At 38.7% G+C, this 23,974-nt stretch overlaps 1 protein-coding gene across 1 annotated transcript in view; it reads right to left on the bottom strand.

Moving 5' to 3' along the window:
* Positions 1–23,974, bottom strand: part of Rapgef5 (Rap guanine nucleotide exchange factor (GEF) 5) — a 188,198-nt gene that overhangs the window by 141,766 nt on the left and 22,458 nt on the right. The window contains exon 5 of the mRNA XM_013024051.1: positions 1,691–1,739. Within this exon, the coding sequence (XP_012879505.1) occupies positions 1,691–1,739 (49 nt within the window). The remainder of the gene's footprint in view (positions 1–1,690; positions 1,740–23,974) is intronic.

The raw sequence follows: 23,974 nt of genomic DNA, 5'->3' as shown, positions 1-23,974 counted from the left end.
GCCTCTGTTCAAATGCTCTCATCTGAATTCCCCAGAGCTCACTCCCTTGCTGAGTCTCTGTGCTGTCAGAGGCCTTTCCATCCCACTCTGGTTTAATCCAGCCCCTGACTTTCCTTATTCTAAAACACTTTTAAAAAATAATTTTATCTTTTGTTCAAAGTAGAATGTGAATACAATGAATCTTGATCAATGTCACTCTTTTTTTATTTCATCCTTTTTGGTGGCATGGGGGATTAAATACTCCAGGCCTTGTTGTTTGCAAGACAAGCACTCTACCAAACAATCTATACCTCCAGATCCTTTGGCCTTGGTTATTTTCAAGGTAGAGTCTTGCTTTACACCTGGGCCTCCTAGTTGTGCTGTGCTGTATACTGAAGATGACAGGCATATGCCACTTCACCCAGCCATCGTACCCCCTGCCTCATTGATGGGATAACAGACATTTGTCACTGTACCCAGACAATGATTGTGATAGAATCTCTTGAACTTCCATGCCCCAGTTGGCTTCCCTGATCTCTGGCTCCCAAGCATCTAGTACTATTCAGGCTTGAGCTACTGTATCCAACTCCTCTTAAAATATTTGTATTGATCTACTTTCTTCATTTTGGCTTTTGCTTCTACAAATATCCATAATCTAATGTTCTTCCCAGGGGATACATATTCATGCTGCCCTCGCTGGTCAATACCCATGATCAATCACCATTTCTCACATCCTTCTCTCTACCATCCTTTTATAACATCTGTCCTCTTGATCAATCACATCACTAAAGAAAGGAATGTGTATTATAATAAGCTAGGTTACACTAAGGCGTGTTTGATTTAAAAAGTAACAAACAAAAGTCTTATAGCTTCCAACTAGTCAAAGAACATGTAAAATACATGGCTTTAGACATTTCTGTTCCATCAGTTCTTCAAACTTGGTCTTCACCCTGATCTTGTCATAGTCTCTCTGGTGGAAAACTCTTATTTTAGTTTAACATTATTGAAGAAATACTTCCTTTCTGTTTTTCATTTCACTTAGCACCAACCTCCTCCCTCTGATGAAGGAAGAGTAGCACAAGATGACTTCTTCTGACATTTCTCCTCTCTCAGCAAGCATTTTTCTACTTCAGTGAGTCTCCATTTTATATTGGATTTCAGCAAAGCCTTTTTCCCCTTCAAAATCTATTTAAAAGTTCCCTTTCCCTTTCCACAGATTACATGCTATAGGTTTGAGGAATCTGAGTCATGTAATCAATCCTGTAAAAAATGCTTATTTTGGAATGTCATTATACAATCAAAATTATTTTTAGGAGAAACTGCTTAGAGATAAAAAATAGTCTTAAAAAAGATCATCATCATCATATTCATTGTTCTCCATTGGTGATACCAAATGCAAGAGGATTACTTTCTTTTGTCATCTAATTAGATCTGTTTTCATGTTGCAGTGGACTAGAAACATTTAAAATACTTTTCCATAAAATCTACAATAAATTAGAGGAAAGTAGTAATATTTTACCTTTAAGAAGTACACAAAACATCATATGCTATTTGGATGGTAGGATATGTGTTTTTAAAAGTAAACAGTCATACTTCCCCACATTCTACATCAAAGAATCCTGAGATCCACTCAACTGTACACTTTCAGGTAATATGTGAAATATCCCTAAAGAATTATAATCTTCCTAGAGCTGCATCAAAGAATACTCACCAGACTTCCTTGCTTTCAAAGCAATAACAGCTGCTAGCTCTCTCTGCACCTAATAAAATACAAGGGGAAAAAATCAAATTAGAAGAAGATATATGTAGCTACCAATGCAATACTTAAAGATATACAACCCAAGCTGGGTGCTGGTGGCTCATGCCTGTAATCCTAGCTACTCAGGAGGCTGATATCTGAGGATCATGGTCCAAAGCCAGCCTGGGAAGGAAAGTCTGTGAGATTCATATCTCCTATAAACCACTAGAAAACTGGAAGTGGCGCTGTGGCTCAAGCAGTAGAGCGCTCACCTTGAGCTGAAGAGCATAGGGACAGCGCCCAAGCCCAAAGTTCAAGCCCCACAACTGACCCCCCCAAAAAAAGATATGTAACCCAAATTGGGAACTGCTGCATTGAAGCTTAAGTTTGCTGCCACCACTGCTGTTATAAAATAAAAACCTGTATGTAGAAACTACAGACCAAATATAAGTGAACCATGTTGATTACTTTTTCAAAGGTTAGTGGCCAGAATATATGCATATTGGTATATATGATAGATAGTTTTAAAATGTTAAGTATGTCACTCAGAATAGATGTCTTCATTGTTATTAAAATAAACATGATACCCTAACAAAAACATTAAATATAATTTTTACCCCTCAAAGATGTCAGTTAATATATAAATTCTTGAAATATTGAGAGAATTGCTTAATTAGGCTTATGCTCAAACACTCAGTGTAAAACTGGTAGACACAGCAACAACCATTTTGGAGAAAACACCACATAAAATCAAGTGTCATCAACCCACAGGGCAGGTGAAAAGGGAATACATAAGAGGCACTTCAAAATGCCAAGTGACTTAACCCTTACTCATCCTAATTTTTAGGTGCACATCTGCCTTTCCCACTGTGCATACTTAATTCCTTACTAAAAACATTAACAAAGAAGAACACTTTTTAAAAAGGAGAGACAAAAAGTCGGACACTGGTGGCTCACACCTGTAATCCTAACTACTCAGGAGCTGAAATCTGAAGCTGATGCTCCTAATCCTGCCTAGGCAGGAAAGGCAGTAAGAGTCTTACCTCCAGTTATCCATCAAAAAACTGGAACTGGCACTGTAGCTCAATTGGTAGAGTGCTAGCTTTGAGCACAAAGAGGCTCAGAGACAGTCCCCAGACACTGAGTTCAAATCCCAGGACCAGCAAAAACAAAAACAAAAAACACCAAAAAAAAACAGAAATAAAGGTAACATGAAGACTGTTTTTGGGTAAATCTATGCTTGGTATCAATAAAAGTTCCATAGTGAACAAGCTCCCCCAACCCTCCAGTCAGAACACATCTTCTATGTTCTAAATATGTAGCACCTGTATGTGCTGGATATTTAGAGATAGTAAAGGTGGGGATATGCGGGGCGGGGGGAGGTGGTCCCACAGCTGAATATATTACAGTAATGACACTTTAAAGGGGGAACATGGGATTTCAAGGTTAAATTGTGGATTTCCCATTTGAATTAATTTACATTAATTTTCTGGAAGGCAAAAACAATGTGTACCCTGAGACTCTACCAGAACCACTTTTCAGCACTGTGACCCATAAGGAAAGTAGCCTGGCTAGCTGCTATGAATGCATTCCAAAGTATATGCTGTTGATGTACCTGATTCTTGAGGCCAGAAGACTCTCTCAGAACATAGTGGGGAGAAAGCAATCATCCTTCTTTCTCCAACCTTGGGAGCTTACATTTAGAGGACTTAAGGAGAAAAAAGGACTGGGAGAAATGGAATAACCACAGGAAACCTTGATAAATCCATTAATGTGAACTCAAATACAAGAAAGATGAAAATATCCATCATTGCATATTTAACATTTTGAGTTGTTTATAAGGTTTATGGCAATATTTTCAGGTATTTGGGTACTGCTATCCTACCACAATGTCATAGGTATGTCAGAATAGTAAAATCTTGTGAGTGGCTTCCCATTCTGTGAAATAAATATCCGGGAAGACCCTACTGTGGCTCAGAGACATGAAAATAGCATAGACAAATAGTGATCATAAGGTGATCACAGAGGACCAAAACCAATCTTTTTTTTCTCTTGTACTTTCTCTTTTACTTTCCACTCCTGAATTCCTTTCATGGGGTTGCCTGTTTTCCTTCTCAAACTAGAAACAAGGCTGAAAATACAAAGGCTGAGAAAAAGAAACTATTATATTCTCCACACTGTATATTTTCAAAGATTTGGTGGGGGGGAGGAGGGGAAGGACTGGAATGAGGGAGGAAACAGAGCATTCTGGAAACCAGGAAGAAGGGAGATGAGCAGAAAGAACTCCAGTGTCCTAAAGTGCCTAGGTTTATTTTTTTCACACACACAAAAAAACAAGATTCGTATATTAGCTCCCTCCTGCAAATCTCTGCAGTGGAAGTGAGGGTGGGATGTAGAATACTTTCCATGTACCTGTTCCAAGAGGAAAAAGACCTGTGACAGAAACCCCAAAGGCAGGTTATGCCTCCAAATGGGAAACTGCTGAGCAAGCAAAACACAAACTAGGTACAATCCTATTATGTGTTCACATAGCATTGTTTCAGCTCACGTTCATGTCTTAAACAAATGGGAGTTCATATAATTAATCATTTTTAATTCTGCAACTGATGTTTGACTCCTGAGCCTGCTTGTTCCAAGGAAGGGACCTGTCTTTTCCCAACCTTATTGAGAGCAAGGACTTCTCTGCCTTCCAGAAGTTGACAGAAGCTGTACTTTGAGAATACAAAAGGGATCCAGAGCAGTGAAAAAGCTGTCTGAGGGAGGACTGAGGACATTTGAAGAGAAGGTATTCCCCTGCCAAGAGCCTAAGACAGGTGCAACCGTCAGAACAGAAAAACTTAGTCTCAAATGATTGTGAAATTTATTAAAAGGCTAAGGCCATGGGCAATTGCATAAGGCAAGACTAGAGACTAGTATTTATTTTATTCTTTCATTTACTCATTGCTGGAATAATTACCATACCCCTAGCTCTAGAATTCCTTTCCGTATGAGGATCTGTTAGCCTTCTAGAAGGAACATGGCACTTCAGCAGCAGCTGAGCATGCAAAGAATGAGGTCCTGAACCATATTCTCAGCCCACCTCCTAAGAGATTAGAGCAAGAACCACCTACCTAAGCAGCCTCTCAATTCCTGCTGACTTGCTGAAGTCTTTTAAGGGCCAGTGATGGTTTTGTTTGCTTGTTTTACTGTACCTATTTGTGTCTTTAAACTTTGTTTATCGTACCATGTGTGTTAAGTGAACTCTCCTCTTAGCTTAGGCCTGAAAAGTGCACAGGAGAACCAAAAGCCACACTCTGAAACTGGCCACTGTGTTCAGCTAATGTAGATACTAACCCACAGCCTAGCTAATGAGAGATGTGTTGTTCTTAATCTAATAGGAAGAGAGAAAATTATTCTATCACCCTTTCCCATCACAATGCTCCCTTAGTGTTACCCTAATTCTTTTCTTAACCTCATGGGGGAATAAATGTATTTCAGAGTTCAAAATTTTACACATTTCAGAAAAGAGTCTTATCTATATCAGACCCTAGTTGAGTTTGGGGCACCAATCTGTGAGAGACAAGAATATTTCTGTAACAAAATATAGCACTATGCATACCAGATAGGATGATGAAAGACTAGAAAAGGTCTCAGGTTTTGATTTCAGATATATTCACTTTTGGTTCGATTTTTGCTACCAAAGAAGTTAGGAAAAACTTGACGTTTCAGAACTTTTCTATTTCAAAATTAAGAAGGAAATATAAACCTCTGAGAACTTCCCAAGTTCCTTTCAATGTGGGAAAAGATGAAAGGTGTTATACTAATCAGGATGTATTATACTCATAAGTGGACATATGGAATTAAAATCTCTTTTGCACAAAGATCATAAAATAATTTTTAAATAAAGGTTTCTCATTTTTTTGCTTGCCATGTGGTAATTTACCTACTGCTTTTTATCTACTAAGCAATCCTTGGTAGACAAATGTTTGGTAGCGATGCTACATAAAAATCCAAGCTGGCTGCAGGTTAGAACCACTTGGGGAACTTAAAAAAATACCAACACCTCAGTCAGAACCAAATCTGAGGTGCTCACCCATGTGTTTCCTGTATAACCCTAGTTTGTATCCAGTGTTCAGAGAACTGCAGCTCTAGTCAGCAAAGCATGTCAGTTCCCCCAAGACTCCATATTTCAGTTTTATACTCATCTCAACTGACAATCAATCTCTACTTCTTATTTTGCTCTCCCTAATTTAATTCATTTGTAATGGAGCATGGCCTTCCCAGTGTTTTAGAGATAAAATGATGCTATACTCCAATCAAATGATTAGTTTCACTTACTACATCAGCAGGTTGACAGACTCAAGTACACAGAAAATTACAAGGAAGCTTTCTGCACAGCTTCAACTTTAATTTAAAATATAGTCTATTCGATATGAAAATCAACTACATAATTCAAAACACATTCAGCTGAGGGCATATTTGCCCTTGTGAATATCTAAATAAAGGATGACTTAAGAGACTGGTAAGACTTAGCCCAAGCTAGAAGTCAGAAACATGTTGAAATGTTTGGTGCTATATCTTCAAGAACCAGCAGGACTGAAAGAAAATAGGCCTGAAATTCAGTAAGAACCAGAGCCAGTCTTATTTGCAGCATCCTGTCTTGTTTTTTTTTTGGGGGGGAACTGGCACTTAAACAGTACCTTGAGCCTCAAAACCCAAAAGCCCATAGAGCTGATCTGCACCAAGGCTTAGACTCAAGAAGCAACACATTCTGAGAGCCATAGAGCATCTTGAGGGAGAGATTAGGAGGGACAATCTGAGCAGAATTCTGGGAGGAGAAGCTGGACAGCTATTGAGAGCAGGTCATTCTGGCACAGAATGATCTTACCAAAGGCTTGTCCTTACAAACAAATTCTAAAGAGAATCAATGATCCACCATAGCCTAAGACTTTAGTAAATCTAGAAACATTTAAATTCTAATACTATGATAGAAATGTTTCAAATACATGGAGCCACTCTTCTCAATTTCATAAGCTAAATAAACGTAAGAAGGAACATATAGATTCCAAAAGCTATCTAGGTTTTATTCCCAATCACAGTAAACTTTAAACCACTATAAATCAAGCTATGGAATGATTAATTATTAGGAATTCTAGAAAAAGTAAATATGCTTCTTAAAATATAAGTATTTCCTTTTATATGAGGCACAAACTAAGCAATGGCAATGGCTAGACCCTTCTTTGAAGGAACTCACATGAGCTAAGGAACTGTTTTGTTTCTCAGAGGCCTGATTGCCTATTTCCAAGTTCATTATTTAATTCTGAAGAGGTAATATTGCCATAATTCTGATATATGGGGTAATCTTGTAGCTATATTAATGTCAACCAATAATTAGAAATAAAAAAAAGTTATGAGAGCCAGATGCTGGTAGCTACTCAGGAGGCTGAGATCTGAGGATCTCAGTTCGAAGCCAGCCCAGGCAAGAAAGTCTATGAGACTCTTACTTTTCTTCGATTAACTATCAAAAAAGCTAGAAGTAGAGCTATGGCTCAAGTGGGATAGCACTAGCTTTGAGGAAAAAAGCTCAGGGACAGCACCCAGGCCTTGAGTTCAAGCCCCAGGACTGGCACCAAAAGAGAGAGAGAGAGAGAGAGAGAGAGAGAGGGAGAGAGAGGGAGAGAGGGAGAGAGAGAGAGGGGGGGGAAGAAAGCTACATATCTGTCCATACATTACTATTTTCTACATAACAGTTTAACAAACAGCTGTTTCTCCAGTAATTGTGTTACCATATCAGAGGTGTTTGTTAAATATGCCAGAATGATAAAATAACTATGATTATGCTTACTCATCTCTTTCAGGGTAATTAGGGATATTTAATAATCTCTTACATAGATGATTTTTGTTGAATGCAAACAGACATTCTTATTAATTCTGGTATTTCTAATATAATAGCTAACCATTCAAAGACCAATATATGTAGAAGTATCCTGGAACTAACAGAATGAACCAAAGTCCTTCACTCGAGTTTAAAAGCCTGTTTGCTTGCTGAGCACCAGAGGCTCCTTCCCGTAATTATAGTTACTCAGGAGGCTGACATCTGAGAATTGTGGTTAAAAGCCAGCTGGGGCAGGAAAGACCCTGAAACTCTTATCTCCAATTAACTACCAAAAATGCTGGAAGTAGAGCTGTGGCTCAAGTGATAGAGCACTAACTTGAAGCAAAAGAAGCTCAAGGATACCAAAGGGGTCCTGAGTTCAAGCACCAGGACAGGAGAAAAAGAAAAGAAAAAGAAAAGGACTGTTTACTTAAGCCTGTTGCATGTACAAATAGTTTGATAAACATTCACATTCAGAAGATTTGGGAGTTTTTGCTTACCCCAAGCAGAGTATGAGTTAACATTAGGAGTAGGATCACTTAGACTGGATAACAATGTTACAAATCTTACTAGAGTAGTGATATTCAGATTATCAAAAAAAAAAGATTCGAAAAAGATGAACCCCTAGTGTTTTCAGTTGGGATACTCTCCCTCTGTTTAGGTTTAATGGGCATAGCGGATGCCCAGGAGATGGACACTTCCTTGTAGTTAAACTTCGTGGACCCACAGTCCTCATTTACCTTGTCCTCCTTGAACTACTAAACACTGTTAACCGTCCCATCCCCATTCCTTTCTTTCCCGTGATACCACATATTTCAGGCTTTCCTCTATCTTTGGCTACCACTTCTCTTTCACATGGACCTCCCCTTTTCTTTTTGCCTATTTAAATTTTTTGAGTTTCTCTGTAGCTCTGTCCTTATTGCTCTTGATCTCTTTTCACTCATTGCAGAGTTTTGGTTACTTCTGAACCTCCAGTTCCGATCTCCTAGGCTCTTGAATCCCATATCCCCTTGCAGAGTGGGTTACTATAGGAGCCGGTAGGGATGCTATATCAGAAATACTCATATTGGGATTAAGAATGAACCCAGATCAACCATTTACCTTCCTGACTAGAGTCTAGTGGTGAAAATTGTTAACCCATGAGGGCTTCTGGAACAGTATGACTCAGAATTCAAGATCCAAATGCCCAAAATGGGAGTAAGAAATCTCCATTTATTTTGTGGCAACTTTGAGAACAACTGTAGGATCTCAGGTAATAGGACAGTCCCAGATGTCTGTTTCCAGTGATTGTTGAGACACGAAATGGGCCAATCTATCTGAAGCACCAGGAACTTTGCCTGGCAGAGGAAACCTAGGGTAGTGTCCATTGTCAATGCAAGTAGTAGAGTTTTGAACTAAGGGCCTTATGTTTTCTAGGCAAGTACTCTGGTTTATTTTTCAGATAGGATTATGCACTTTTGTTTTGGGTTAGCCTCATACCATGATCCTCTTGCCTCTGTCTTCTGCATAGCTTGGATTATGAACCACCATACCCAGCTTATTTTTGTCTATGCTGGCCTCAAACCATAACATTCCTATCTCTACTTCCTGTATAGCTTGGATTATAGGTTGGTAAGCACCTAAAATTCACTTTACTTTAACCCATTTATTTGTCTTTCTTCATTTCCACCTTTTAAGGTATCTCTGAATCTTTTTTTGTCTTATCTGAAACATCCAAATTTTTTTCTTTATCCAGATACAGCCTTCTGTTCCAGTTTCTGTATGAAGCAAAATTTAATGATCAAGACATACTTTTCTGATGTCTGACTCATTTTTATCTCTCATCACTACAACACAATATATATGACATGAAAATGCATTAGAATTCATATTTATGCTTCTTTTTGAACAAAATAATCTTTCATTATTTTTGTTGGGTTATTTATTTATGTTAGTATATGTTTATCATCAAAATTTAGAATGTGTACAGATGCAGCAAGGGGAAAGAAAAGTCACCACCTGTTCTGCAATCAGTTGACTTTGCATGTAAGACAGTATAGTCATCAACTTTGATGATTTACAAAAAAACAGAATTATTAAACATGTGATTCCATCTACTGTCAGGAAGTAGTTCATGTTCATATTTTAGGTTTTTAAGAATCAGCATTACAGAATTAGCAGCCCAGAAGCAACATCAAGATCACCCAACGTAGCTCATACTGGGTTCCTTCATCCTCTGCCTCAGCATAGCATATAAAATACAACAACAAATCATATACTTGTATAGTTCTTAATATGGATCACACACTGCTCCAATGCTCTCCGTGTATCCATTGACTTCATTTATGTGCAGAGTGCCTTTTGCATCTAACCTACAGTAACCTATGCAGACAGGCAGGCTCTTTAAAATTTTCATAATTTGCATGAAGATGACCTGGAATAAACCGAATACATATACATCAAACATCTTCTCTGTGTCTATGATTCCTAACTCAGCTATCTGGCCTCATCAGACATCTTTTTCAGACTACTGAAGCCTGTTGCTAATATAATTTTGAATTATTTATTATTCATAGATACTTATGTGTATATGTATGTGTGTGTATGTATGTATTATATTATATGTCCATACCGGGGCTTGAATTGAAGACCTTGAGCTCTTGCTTGGCTCTTTTGCTCAAGCTAGGGCTCTTACCACTTGAGCCACACCCTTGACTTTTGGCTTTTTTGCTGGCGTCAAACCACCATTACAAGAGTGAATCACTGGTGCCAGGCTGGATACTTCTATTTTAAAGAGCAAAATTTTCAATCCAAGCCCAAAACACAAGACACCATTTTTGTTCATACATGGAAGCTAGACTTAGACATACATATTCATAGACACATACATATGTGTGTGTGTGTGTGTGTGTGTGTGTACATACACATAAGTCAACACAGAACATGAATTGAATTAAGAAACTACTTAGGAGGAAAAAGGAAGAAAAAGAAGGTGAATAATCCAACTATATATGAAAACAGCATGGAGAATCTGGATGAAGGCAGAACAGTAAGGAAGAAACAGGCTCTGAGATGATACTATGAGAAGGCATTGGACTAAGGAGGTAAGTGAGGATGAACATGGTTGAAATAGATTGTTTATAGGCATGAAAATAGAACAATGAATCCTGCTGAGATTGTCTTTGGAAGAGGAAAAGGAGGAAGGGAGAGGGATAGAGGGGTTGAGATTGATTGGACTACATTGTAACCATGGGTGGAAATGTCACAATGAAATTCTCCCCTCCATAACTAATATAAGCTATTTTTAAAAAAAGAGCAATGTTTTATTACAGCTAGAAAAGCCTAGTTTTTCTGAAGGTTTTATGATATGCATTTTGTCCTTTTTTTCTGTAGTGCTAGGAGTCAAATCCAGGGCCTACAATCCTAGCTTCTATTCCTTTTCTCTCCCCCCGCCTTTCTCTGCTTTCCCCTCTCTCTCTTTCTCTCTTAGCAATTTCTTTGACTCTCAAAATATCACATTACTTGTGCTGACTCTCAACATACAGTTTAAGTAAAAAATTAAGTGTTGTATTACATGTTAATGTAGTTAAACCCTTCTGACTAGAAAACATTTTAAAAATTAAGCTATATTCCTTGGTATTTCTTCTAACCTAGAATCAAACCAAATTAAAATGGTTCTTTCATTTTCCATGACTGGTATATGGATTGTTAAATTTGAAACAGTTGGTATGTTTATCTATTTAGATACAACGTGTTCTCTGACAGTTTCATCTTCACTATTCATACTAAATGTAGATGATAGCGAGTGAGGAGTGCCCTGTGCTCTTTCAATTTCACAAGTGCGCAGACTAAAGACAGCACTGGGTGCATGTGTGCAGGACATCAATGGTGTCAGGAGCAGTAGAATTCTCTCAGAGCCATCAGCAACCCTCAGTACACCTCAGCTCTCTTCTACGTCCAGGAGAAACATCACCAAGAAGCTTGAAGATTATTCAAGAGGACTCCTCACAGATCATCCATTTGAAGTCAGTTACTAGAGAACTGCAAAGTAGTTACAAATACTAGCATACCACTAATCAAATGAAAGAGTATGTTGACAACTTGAATCGACTGGCATTTGCTCCTGGAGTTTAAGGGACCAAGAAATCACCCTCATTTGAAAAAACATCCAGAAAAGCTGGGCAAGGAGAGCAAAAGAGGAGAGGAAATACTGTGCTGTGCTGGAAACTGATTTTGGCAACAATAATACCTTCATGTGTCCTGGATGTCAAAAGAGAGCTCAATATGAGTCATCTTGAGCATGAGTCCCCTAGAAGGGGAAAGGGGACCCCCAATAAAAAGAAGTAGAGTCACAAATTAACTGAGGTCACAGGCATGTGGTTGATAATTCCACAGGGTTAGTAGTAGATTACAGCGCTCCTCAACAACTCCAGGTAAAGAAAAAGAGATTTTGCCAACTCTCAGAGAGGGCCTGTTGCCAGATCTTAACTGTGGCAATCAAGAAAGCCTTCTATTGACCTGACACCTCTTTGTTCAGCCTTTAAAATCCCTGTAGAGCCAGAGGCCACATTCTGGGAGGAGGAGGAAGATGCAGAGAAATGAAGTAGGGAAACAAAATGGAAATGTAAATCCAGGCTTAAATTAGAGGCAAGAACAGACTGTGCCTTGGATGAAAGATTGAGGCTTCAATATTGGATTTCACTGGACTTTTAGGCATCCAAAGCAAATGAGACTGATCTGGGAAACTTAAGGAAAGCCATGGATCTGCCTGAGGAGGGAATGAGTGATCAGAGCTTGTTGGAGAGAACAGGGGGTGAGAAAGAGTTAAGTATTTTCTACTTTATCTTATCAAGTCTAATTCATTTTAATAAACTGTTTACAGTGTTCCTCCCATAACTGCTAGGCATTAGCTCCAGGACCTCCCAGGAATACCAAACCCTTTGGATACTCAAGTTCTTTATACAAAGAGAAAAGTACATGTATACACTGACATAGCATCTGATTAAATATATTTTAAATCATTTCTAAGTTACTTACAATACCTAATGCAATGTAAATGTTATGTGAGTAACTGTGATACTACACTGCTCAGGGGAAATTACACTAAAACATTCTGTACATATTCAGTACAAATGCTATTCTTTTCTAAATATTTTTAAATTTGAAGTTGGCTGAATTCACAAAGAATCTGTAGATGCTGAGGGCCAACTGCGTAAGCATATACTTGGTTATAGAGTGAAAATAGAATCATGATTTCTTTCTCTCTCAGTACTGTTTTTTATTCTGTTGTTTATGTTATTTGTTTTGTACCAGTACCAGAGTTTGCTCTCATTCATGGTGGGAGCTAGCCTCCAGTTTGGTACTGGGATTTGCACTTGTTGGATAGACACTCTATCACTTAAGCCATTCCACCAGCCTTTTTTGCCTTATTCTTTTAATAGGGTACTGTGGGATTTGTTCATTTTATGTCTAAACAGGCTATAACTAAACTATAGTCCTCATTTTTATACTTCTCATGTAGCCGGGATGACAAACAAAAAACACCACGCCTAGCTTATTAGTTGAAATGGACTCCAATTTTGTACCTGGTCTGGCTTTGAACCTCAGTAGTGCAGATCTCCATGTCCTACTCCTTTTTGTTGTTGTTCATACACAGCCAGGTTGGCCTTAACCTTGTGATCCTCTTGTCTCAGCCTCCCAAGTTGAGGGATTATAGCTGTATACTACCACACCCAGCCTAGTTTTTATCTTGACCTTAAACTGTTTTTTTTTCTTGCTATCTCTGGAAATACATGTTTTTTTGCCTTCAACTGTCAGCCTGACAGTTAAAAATCTAGTACCAATTTGGCCATGGTGAAGTTAAAGTCTGCGATAAAACAGAGTTTAGGCTGCTCATCAACATGTGCCTTTTAAACTGCCTCTACAACTTTAATCATTCAAGACTGAAGCTCTGAGCCATATAGTAGTGGGTCATAATTTATATTACTAGCTACTCGGGAGGCTGAGATCTGAAGATTGCAGTTCAGAGCCACATGGGCAGAAAAATCCAAAAGAATTATCTCTAACCACCAGCATGGCAGCAGTGGAGCTGTAGCTCAAGAGGTTCAATGTTAGCCTTGAGTGAAAAAGCTAAGTGACGGTGCCCAGGTCCTGAGTTCAAGCCCTAATACTAGAACAAAAAATAAATAAATAAAATAAAGCTCTGCCCCACTAAACATGTCCTTCCTTTCCCAGCATCTAGCACTCCCCATTCAGCCATGTTAGATGCCTTATGAAAAATGAAATCATACAGTAAAAGCAAATAAAAATGGAAGGAAGGAAGGAAGGAAGGAAGGAAGGAAGGAAGGAAGGAAGGAAGGAAGGAAGGAAGGAAGGGAGGGAGGGAGGGAGGGAGGGAGGGAGGGAGGGAAGGAGGGAGGAAGGGAAGAAGGGAGGGAAAGAGGGAAGGAAGGAAGGAAGGAAATAAGTGCTTCCATGTTCTCCTCTCTCAACTTATATGAAAACCCGGGAATGGGACAAGAAGGAACTGTGAAACATATTAACTAATTAAGTCTATTTTCACTTGATAGACCCATTCTCTCTTGCTCTCAAAATATAAATGGGATTCTGGAGTCTCCTTGAGAAATATCTTTTTTGTCACAGGTCTCCCTACTATCTATGATAGATAGATAGATATGATATATATTATATACAAGTATATATCTGTAACATGTGTATAAGTGGCAGAGAAGATGACTTCTAAGGCTTTCTTCATTTTTTTGTCTCAAAAGGATCAACCATGATGACCTCAAAAACTCACAGCTTGCTGTGCATCGGTGGCTCATGCATGTAATCATAGCTACTCAGGAAGCTAAAATCTGCGGATTGCGGTTCAAAGCCAACCCAGGGAGGAAAGTCCGTGAGACTCTCATTGCCAATAAACCACCCGAAAACTGGAAGTAGCGCTGTGGTCAAGCAGTAGAGCGCTTGCCTTGAGCTGAAGAGCTGAGGGACAGCGCCCAGGCCCAGAGTTCAAGCCCCACTGGAGTCATTACTGAAGTACTGCAAGCAGTGCTCAGGGTGTGGAGGCACAGTTCGGAGCTGCTCAGTGAGCTAAAATGAGTTTAATGGAGCCAAGATGGACAACAGGGTCCCCTGTGTTCATTTAAGAGCTTAATTTTCTTTCTCCTTTCTAATCTACCCAACAAAGACACTACCAGATAAATTTACTTATAGCACATTCCAGTCTTATCAGGAGCTTCTGTGCCTACTTCTGACTAAGTCAGATCTCAGCTCCTCCTCAGGCTATCCTAGACACTTGATAATTCAGTCTTCCATTTCCTACAGAACCTGCTCCTCTGCCATTATGCATCACATACTTCTACCAAACATCAATACCTATTCCTCACAGAGGGCTTCTCTGGTCTTTTTCTCATGCTATTCTAATTGCAATGCCAATCTCCATTCATTCACAGTGCCCCTTACATCTAACATATATTCAAGTCCCTCCCTCCATGGGACCTATGTTCATCCCTAAGTACCATGTCCTTTCCCCTGGCCTCCATGGCATTTTGAGCTCACTGAAGAGAACTGATCTTGTACCATCTTCGTTATTGCTACCCACTAACAGACAGCAAACCTCTTCATGACAATAAACTAAGCCATGTTCTATGCTTTTCCTTCTTCATTCACACAGTAAACCCAGAAAATGTAATCACCAGTCTGAACACCTAGACTGCTCAACATTATATAACGATTCATAATAGGTGAAAAATTAAAATGTTACTTTAATATACCTTCATAGGCCTCACTTCATGGAATATTTCAAATAAAGACAAAATTCCACAATCAAATACTGAGCCGAACCTGCTGAGATTCATTCAGTAAATACAAAGAGTTTTTATTTTTAACCCGCTCCTGTTATTTTATATTCAAATGGTCTTTTTTTAAAAGAAATTTTGAACAGGGTCTTGTTATATAAGTCAGACTGGCCTTGAATTCACCATCTTCCTGTCTCAGCTCATAAGTGCTGGGATTATAGGCATGCACCACCATGTCTGGCTTCAATAGATCTTAATTCAATAGTACACTAACATTTGCCTCTAGTGCTTCATCTCACCAATGAAATGATAACATGATGATAACATGTTATGATCATGATCATGATAACATGTTCTGGACCATAAGACTGAACCGGAGTAGTACATTAACAGAATCATTGTCCAAAGTAGGAAGACAACCAGCATTAGTCATTCGTAGGCCTCTTACCCATTTTCTCACTTTGGTGTTCATTAACAAACAGCAGGCTAATATATGAACATCTGAAAATAAGTTCCTCAAAAGATTTTTCAATCTGGAAGCTGGTGGTTCACACTTACAATCCTGACTACTAAGGAGATTGAGATCTACCAGCCTAGGCAGAAAAGTGCTAGCCTTCAACATCAAAGCTCAGAGAGAGTGCCCAGGCCCTGAGTTCAAGTCCCAGAAAGGGTGCATACAAAACACTTTCCAAATAAAACTTCGTTTTGGTGTTGTTTATTAATAGCAAAAGATTGTGAATAACCATGTTATAAATTAGTAGAGAGGGATACCACTTAACAACTACAAATGTTGTAGGTAATACTTTTAGTCTTAGAAGCATATTAGGTAAAAAATAATTATAGACTACAAAAGGCTTTGAAAAAATGTTGATGCTAAAAAAATACACCTAGCCAAGCACAGTCTCTTACATCTGTAAACTTAGCTACTTGGAAAGTAGATGTCAGGAAGATTTCAGTTCAAAGCCAATCCAGGCAAAAAGTTTGTAAGACATCAATTTCAACCAATAAAACATTGCATATGATGACACATGCCTATCATCCCAGCCATGTGGGAAGTGTAAACAGGAGGCCTGAGATTTGTGTGCCCAGGCAAAAAAAATGAGATCCTATTAGAAAATTAACAAAAGAAAAAAGGGCTGGTTAAAAGAGCATGGTTAGCCGGGCGCTGGTGGCTCACGCCTGTAATCCTAGCTACTCAGGAGGCTGAGATCTGAGGATTGCAGTTCAAAGCCAGCCCGGACACGTAAGACCGTGAGACTCCTATCTCCAATAAACCACCAGAAACCGGAAGTGGCGCTGTAGCTCAAGTGGTAGAGCGCTCGCCTTGAGCTGAAGAGCTGAGGGACAGCACTCAGGCCCAGAGTTCAAGCCCCACGACCGACAAAAAAAAAAAGAGCATGGTTAAAGTGGTAGATGGCCTACCCAGAAAGTACAATTGACCTGGAGTTCAATCCTAGTACCTCCAAAACAAGTGTGTATGCATGTGAGTGTACCTACACATGTGCACATATATGCATTTATATATGTATATATATGCACATACATACACACAAATAGAAAAATAACTTAGCAAGTACTAAATATTTATGTGTTAATAATGGGTTATTTCTGGATAGTTTTATATGAGCATTTCTTCAATTCTGCAACTTGCTTAAAGAAGTGCTAAGTCTTTATCCCCTTGTACAATTAATATATGTTGAAGAAAATAAATAATAGTAAAGTAAATCAGGCTACATTGGGGGACAGGTCCCAGCACGAGTGGGGAGGGCCAAAAAGAGGGTGAATAAGGGTCAAAGTACTTTAGACCCATGTATGAAAATACATTAACAATGACACCTGTTAAAATCCTTTTAAGAAGAGGAGGAATGAGAAACACAAAGTGAGGTCACTGAGGTACACTGTATGTTTATACAGAAATGTCACAACGAAACACACCCTTAAAATGCTTATCAAACGAACTCCAAGAAATGGAAACAAGAAGTTATTGTTTGTTTTACTTTTTGTGGGTTTGTTTTGTTTTGTTTTTCCCCTTTTGTCACCATTTTTGATTTCTGTACTTTTTATCTCATATGTAAGCTTATCTATTTTAGGGGAGGAGAAGGGGAAGCACAGCAATAGCAGGACAAAGGGTGAACAAATTCAGCAGTGATACTGCCTAGACACTGTTGAAAATGAACTATACACCTTGTGGGGGAGAGGTGCAGCGAGGGAAAAAAATTGGAGAAAGTGAGGGAAGAGGTGATACTGTTCAAAAAGAAACGTACTCATTACCTGACCTATAAAATTGTAACCCCTCTGTACATCACTTTTACAATAAAAATAAATTAAAAGAAAGAAGATTTAAATGATAAAAAGAAATTACCCTTCTACAATGCATATATGCTAATAAAACCTTTTTTTTAAGTCTACATTTTCTTTTCTTTTTATTTGGGGGGTCCGGCCGTGGAGCCTGAACTCTGGGCGCTGTCCCTCAGCTCTTCAACTCAAGGCTAGTGCTCTACCATTTGAGCCACAGCGCCACTTCCGGCTTTTTTCTTTTTGCTTATGTAGTGCTGAGGAATCGAACCCAGGGCCTCATGCATGCAAGGCAAGCGCTCTACGACTGAGCCACCTTCCCAGCCCCTAAAAAAGTCTACATTTTCTACGTGTATTGTATATTAGAGTTATTTTTCTTCATCTTGGAACCATATAGTCATATGCGATAATATACTCATGCACAAACTCACACAGGCTCTTCCTCTGTTCCCACGGGATTCGTTAAGGCATTTCAGGAGTAAAGTTACTCTTGAATGGTTCTACTTACACCTTTCCATGCAGATACCACTTTCCCTTGATGCTGGGCCTTGAATCCATGACCTGTAGCATGTTCCCCACTACTGAGCTACAGGACTAAGCAGGGTGTTTATTTCAGTAAGGAAAGTAATACATATTCTACTGTTTATCAAAGACAAGTTTTCAGAGCTAGAGTTTCAGTAGATTAATCTAGGTAGGCTCAGATATTTTCTTTAGAATTTGATAACGATTTAACCATTTTTAAAGGTGTGTGTACACGTGTGCGTATGTGTGTGTGCATGCACCTATGTTCATGCATCAACACTTGTATTTTATGGTGTTTGAGAATCTATGTTCAGGAAGAAGAAAAAATGTTGCTATGCAATATAGACACAGGACATAACCATTTTTCACAAATGAGGAATATAAATATGCCATTCAGTCATCTGATCAGGTATTTACAGCTATAGGACTGAAAAGTGTTACTGTGAGATTCTCCCCAAGGGAAACTGAAAGAGCTTTAACCTGATCTGCAAGTGGTCCCAGAGACCTATGGTACACAGCCAAAGGCCCTGTGAACACTCTAATGAGGTGAAAGCAGTACAGAAGCACAGAAGTAACAAGCCCCAGTGCTCCTTATAAACAACAGAACAAGCAATATTGCACCAAAATTGTACTGCAAGTGCTCTATCTACCACTGAGTTCTAACACAGCCTTATGCATGCCTTTCTGATGCTCCTTGAAACCATACTAACATCTTGCAACTCGCTTGACACTTTCTCTCAAAACTCAATCTATTTGGCCCTTCCCCAAATCACATAGAGCCTAATAAGTCACTGGAAGGGCTGGAGCCAGACTAAGGATTCTAAATAGGAATTTTACATTCCCCACAGATAAGAAATATAAGGTAACAAGATGTTCATTATCCTGAGGCAGACAGACAGAAGGTTAGTCATTCCCTGCAGGAGTAGCTTACTCGTATTCTCTGAACAGACAAGCCTGCTCAGGTCTGTGAGAGATGGAGGGAAAGAGATTAACTACCTCCATTTCTCAGAAAGAAAGAGGCAGAGAGCCAGGAAGGGGGTTGAGTGAAAAGTAGGTGTTTGCATTTTCAAAACCATTTTCTAAGTATGTTTTAAAATTCATTTGATTATGCTCACTTTGTATTCAATGTGACAGATTCTCCTCAAAGATTATTCCTTGACCTTGCTGATTTGATATACAGTCTCTTAAGCAGGTTTCTAGTAATCTATCTTTTTAGAGATTCATTGACACCCATTCTCACGCTATTTCTGCTTCCAGAACCAGTATCAATTTGAAAGTTTTCAGTCAAAACGCTGTAACTGCTATCTTCAGATATTACTGCTAGAAAAGGAATTTCTCCAACATACAACTGCTGAGTCACCAAGGACAGTAAGAGGGATCCTAGCAACCTTCTACCCATCCCACACTAAGAACAGGCATGAACAGAGCTCCAGGAAAGACATGGTTCAAGAAAATGACTGAAATGTCAAGGAAAAGATGAGACTCCTAAGAGAGGAGAGGAGCTTCACATGGGTAGAAAAAGAACCTGAAAACAGGTCCTGTTAGGGGGAAAGAGAAAGCCCAGAAGATGGAATCTTTTTTTTAATGGAACATCAATATATTTTTTATTAGGATGCACAAAAATGAATGCAGATTAGTATTCTCTTCATGTGTTATTTGACCCAAACTATGGCAGAAAAAGGTCGGGGCTCTAACAGTCAGTGCCAAGTGACCACTGAAGAAATCCCCACTGACAAAAAAAAGAGATGTTTGTCTCTGCTGTAGCTATCTGCCATGTTACTACAATTTCCCCAGAAGCCTTTATTCCACCATCAATTAACTTATGTATCCTTGCTACTTCTGAGTCTTCAAAACCCAGGTGGATACATTCTCACCACTAATCCCAGCTGTCTCATTCATCCAGGCTGCCTCTAAGTCCTGTAGATGACCACTTTCACATGTTGCTGTCCTTGCCACCCTCAGACCATAGTTGAGGTGAGAATATAATGTCATATCAAGAGCATATAGGAGTACATTAGTAGAAAACAGAATCTTGAAAAGTTTGAGTGTCTAACTTTCATTATGTCATGGTTTTGTTGATACTGGACCATGGTTTTCATTAAACCCAGGCTCTTATGGCTATGTAACAAGTATTACCCACAGAACCCTCAGAAGACATGGGAGAAGAAACAGAGGTAAAGGAGAACTTAGTCCATGAGAGTAAATTTAGACTTGTTTATTTATACAGTACCCAAAATGGGGCACAAAAACCATGAACAACACTCTACAACCAAGGATGTTAGAAAGCAAAAAAAAAAAAAAAGACAAGTCCATAGATGATATGAAACACATAGAGAGATGCTACCCAATCTTTGGACACAACACAGGGAAATTTATAGTCATGTCTCTTTTCCTAGAGAGATGCGAAAAAGAAACTCCATAGCAAACTCTTGTTCTCTATCACTTCTACCAGGAATTATAAACCCTAGCATGGCTTTTGCTTCTTAGGGCTTTAGCATCTTCCAGATCTTCTAGAACATATATAACTGTTATCTTCTTTCATAATTTGGGATTGACTGGAAATCTAACTAGATCTTAGTTCAATGTTATTACTCAGAGGAGTGATGACTTGACCTGAAGACTAAGAAGAAATATAAAAAATACCTCTGAAAGTACTAAAGATATAAATTCTACATTAAAGTAGAATGGGCTAAAGAAAATGATCATAAGGTAAGACAATCACACATGTGTGCATGAACACAGAAATCTGAATGAATGAAAATAATAGACAAGAAACATAAAAGTTGTGAGAGTACCTCATCTCAGAGGACAAATTCCATGTTGTTCTTGTGCCTGTTGATCTCTCTTACCTAGACCTAAAAACCCTTTGTCATTTTAATTCCTCTTTTAAGACAAACCCTCCAGTAACACCAGCCCGTTCTGTTCTTTCTTGAGTCAACTGGTGGTGGACTTTGCTGAACCAACCAACAGAGAAAACACACCATATTCCCTGCCCCTTTCTAAGTGCCCCTTATGTAGCCATCCAATGAAGTGAGCATCTAATTCTGACAAATCAGAATGGCTTGTATCCTAAATTCAGCCAATGACAAATTCTGGCAGGGATACGGAGAAAGAGGAACCCAATTGTACTGCTGATGGGAATGTGAACTAATACAACCACTCTGGAAAGTAGTCTGGAAAACAGTATAGACCTTCTGTACTACCCAGCCATACTACTCCTAAGCATCTACCCAGACCAACAGGAACCAGGATACAAGGACACATGCACTTCCATGTTCATTGCAGTACTGTTCACAATAGCCAAGATATGGAAACAACCCAGATGCCCCACTGCAGATGAATGGATCAAAAAATTGTGGTACCTATATACAATGAAATATTATGCAGCCATCAGAAAGGACAAAATAATGGCATTCTCATGGAAATGGATGGAACTAGAACAAATCATATTGATCAAGGTAAGCCAAGACCAGAGAGACAAACAGCACATAGTCTCCCTGATATGCGGATGTTAACTTCAAAATGCAAGGAGATATGACAAAGTAAACAGGACTCAAGAAGCAAAAGACCTCTTCTTAATTTGCCATATCATTTCTAGATGACTTCATGTTCTTGATCTCACATATTATACATGTGCACATCTGAGGAAAGCTAGGAGGAGGATACAGATTCAGAGGGAAATGGGAAAAAATAAAACAGAGGGGCTGATCAGCTACACTGGACATTGATGAAAGTTAACTAAGCAATCAAGGGCAGCGATGGGAGGGAGGGAATGAGAGAGAAAGAGGGAATAGCTTACACTAAGCAAAAGGAAAAAATGTACATATCACCGATTTGGAAAAAATAACTGTAGTGTCCAAGTTTGTAGAGTCCATAAGCTTTATAGAGCATGATAAAGAAAATGTGCCTCATGAAGGTTAAAATGTGTTGGTGACTAAGTATCACTATCCCACAATAGTGTGAATTTTGTGAAATTTATGTAATCTGTAATCATTTAATCTCAATAATGAAGAAGAAAAAAGAGTCTGACAAATATTACTGACTCACATCTGTAATCCCAGCTTCTTAGGAGGCTGACATCTGAGGATCACAGTTCAAAGCCAGCCTGGGCAGGAAAGCCAGTGGAGACTCTTATATCCAATTAACTACCTAAAAAGCAGAAAATGTAGCTAAGGCTCAAGTGGTATAGCACTTGCCTTAAGCAACAAAATCTCAAGGACAGTGCCTAGGCCCTGAGTTCAGGCCCTAGAACCGAAAAAAATAAAAAATGACGTTTCACTGAACTTCAGCAAAGATCTCTGTATTCACTAAGCTCTCTAATTTTCACCACAAGAAAAGCTTGAAGCTGGGTGCAGTGGTACATGCCCGTAATCTTAGCTACTTAGGAGGTACATAATCAGGACAATCACAGTTTACAGTGTAGATAAAAGTGCACAAGACTATACATACATACCAACACATACAAAGCTGTGTAACGCAGCATGTACCTATCATTGCAGCTATATGGGAATCATAAATAGGATTATAATCCATGATGGCATAGGCAAAAAGTGGAGCCTGTGTGAAAAATAACTAAAGCAAAAAAGGGTTGGCGCTTGGCTCAAGCAATAAAGTAGCTACCTGGCAAGTCCAACATCCTGAGTTCAAACTTCAGTATCACCAAACACAAACAACAAAAAAGTTAGCCTGAAGTAGCAGAATAACTTACTATTAGCTAGTAAGCTTGTTTGGGGTGTTGTGGACTTTTAAAAGTACACATGAGATGAAATCTGGAATCAGTTTCTGTCTCCTATCTGAGGATATCAGTGTTTCCATTTCCTCTCTTTGGACACTGTCCAAATACTACTCAGTTCCTGTCAATGCCTCAATGTTTTGCTACTTCCTTAAGAATTAAGTATATCCTTAAGAACTCTGGCTTTGAAAAAATCTCCAACTCACCATAAAAAATTTCCCCTACATTGAGATTTAAGCCAGCAGACTCCCTAAATTATAATGCGAATATCACAAGTCCCCTTATTCACAGATTAATTACATGTGTTTTTGACAAAGGGTGGTCAAAAATAATAAATAAGTAATAAATTGATAAAAATTTCAGAAAACTCTCGTTTCCTCTCATAATGACTGAAGCTGCATAATCATCATATGATCAGCCAGGGGTTTCCCTGCCCTTACTTTTATGAACATATGCTCCCCCCCTCAAAAAAAATGGTACCAAGAAAGCAAGGTAAAAGTTACTGTGTTTAATTTAAGTGATAAAAAAATCTAAGTTTGTAACCAAAGAAGTGAAAGACCTCTATGATGAAAACCTTAAAAACTTGAAAAAGGAAATCAAAACAGAACTTAGAAAGTGGCAAAAAACTCCCATGCTCCTGGATTGGAAAGATTAACATCGTGAAAATGGCAATACTTCCCAAGGCTATCTACAAATTCAATGCGATACCTATCAAAATTCCAACCTCATTCTTCAAGGAAATAGAAGAGAAAATCCAAAAATTCATATGGAACAATAAAAGACCCCGAATAGCAAAAACGCTTCTCAACAGAATATCAATACCAAATTTCAAACTCTACTATAAAGCCATAGAAATCAAAATAACTTGGTACTGGCACAAGAACAGACCTCAGGACCAATGGAATATAAAACCCGGAAATGAACCTACAGACCTATAGCCATCTAATCTTCGATAAGGGAGCTAAAAAAATAGAATGGAACAAAGACAGCCTCTTCAGTAAATGGTGCTGGCAAAATTGGTTAACTACTTGTAGAAAACTAAAGCTAGATCCTTCTATATCACCCTGCACCAGAAT

Source organism: Dipodomys ordii, unplaced genomic scaffold, assembly GCF_000151885.1.
Source record: "Dipodomys ordii isolate 6190 unplaced genomic scaffold, Dord_2.0 Scaffold72, whole genome shotgun sequence".
Classification (NCBI taxonomy): domain Eukaryota; kingdom Metazoa; phylum Chordata; class Mammalia; order Rodentia; family Heteromyidae; genus Dipodomys; species Dipodomys ordii.
Note: the sequence above shows the minus strand (reverse complement) of the source record. Positions and strands in the feature narration are given on the sequence as shown.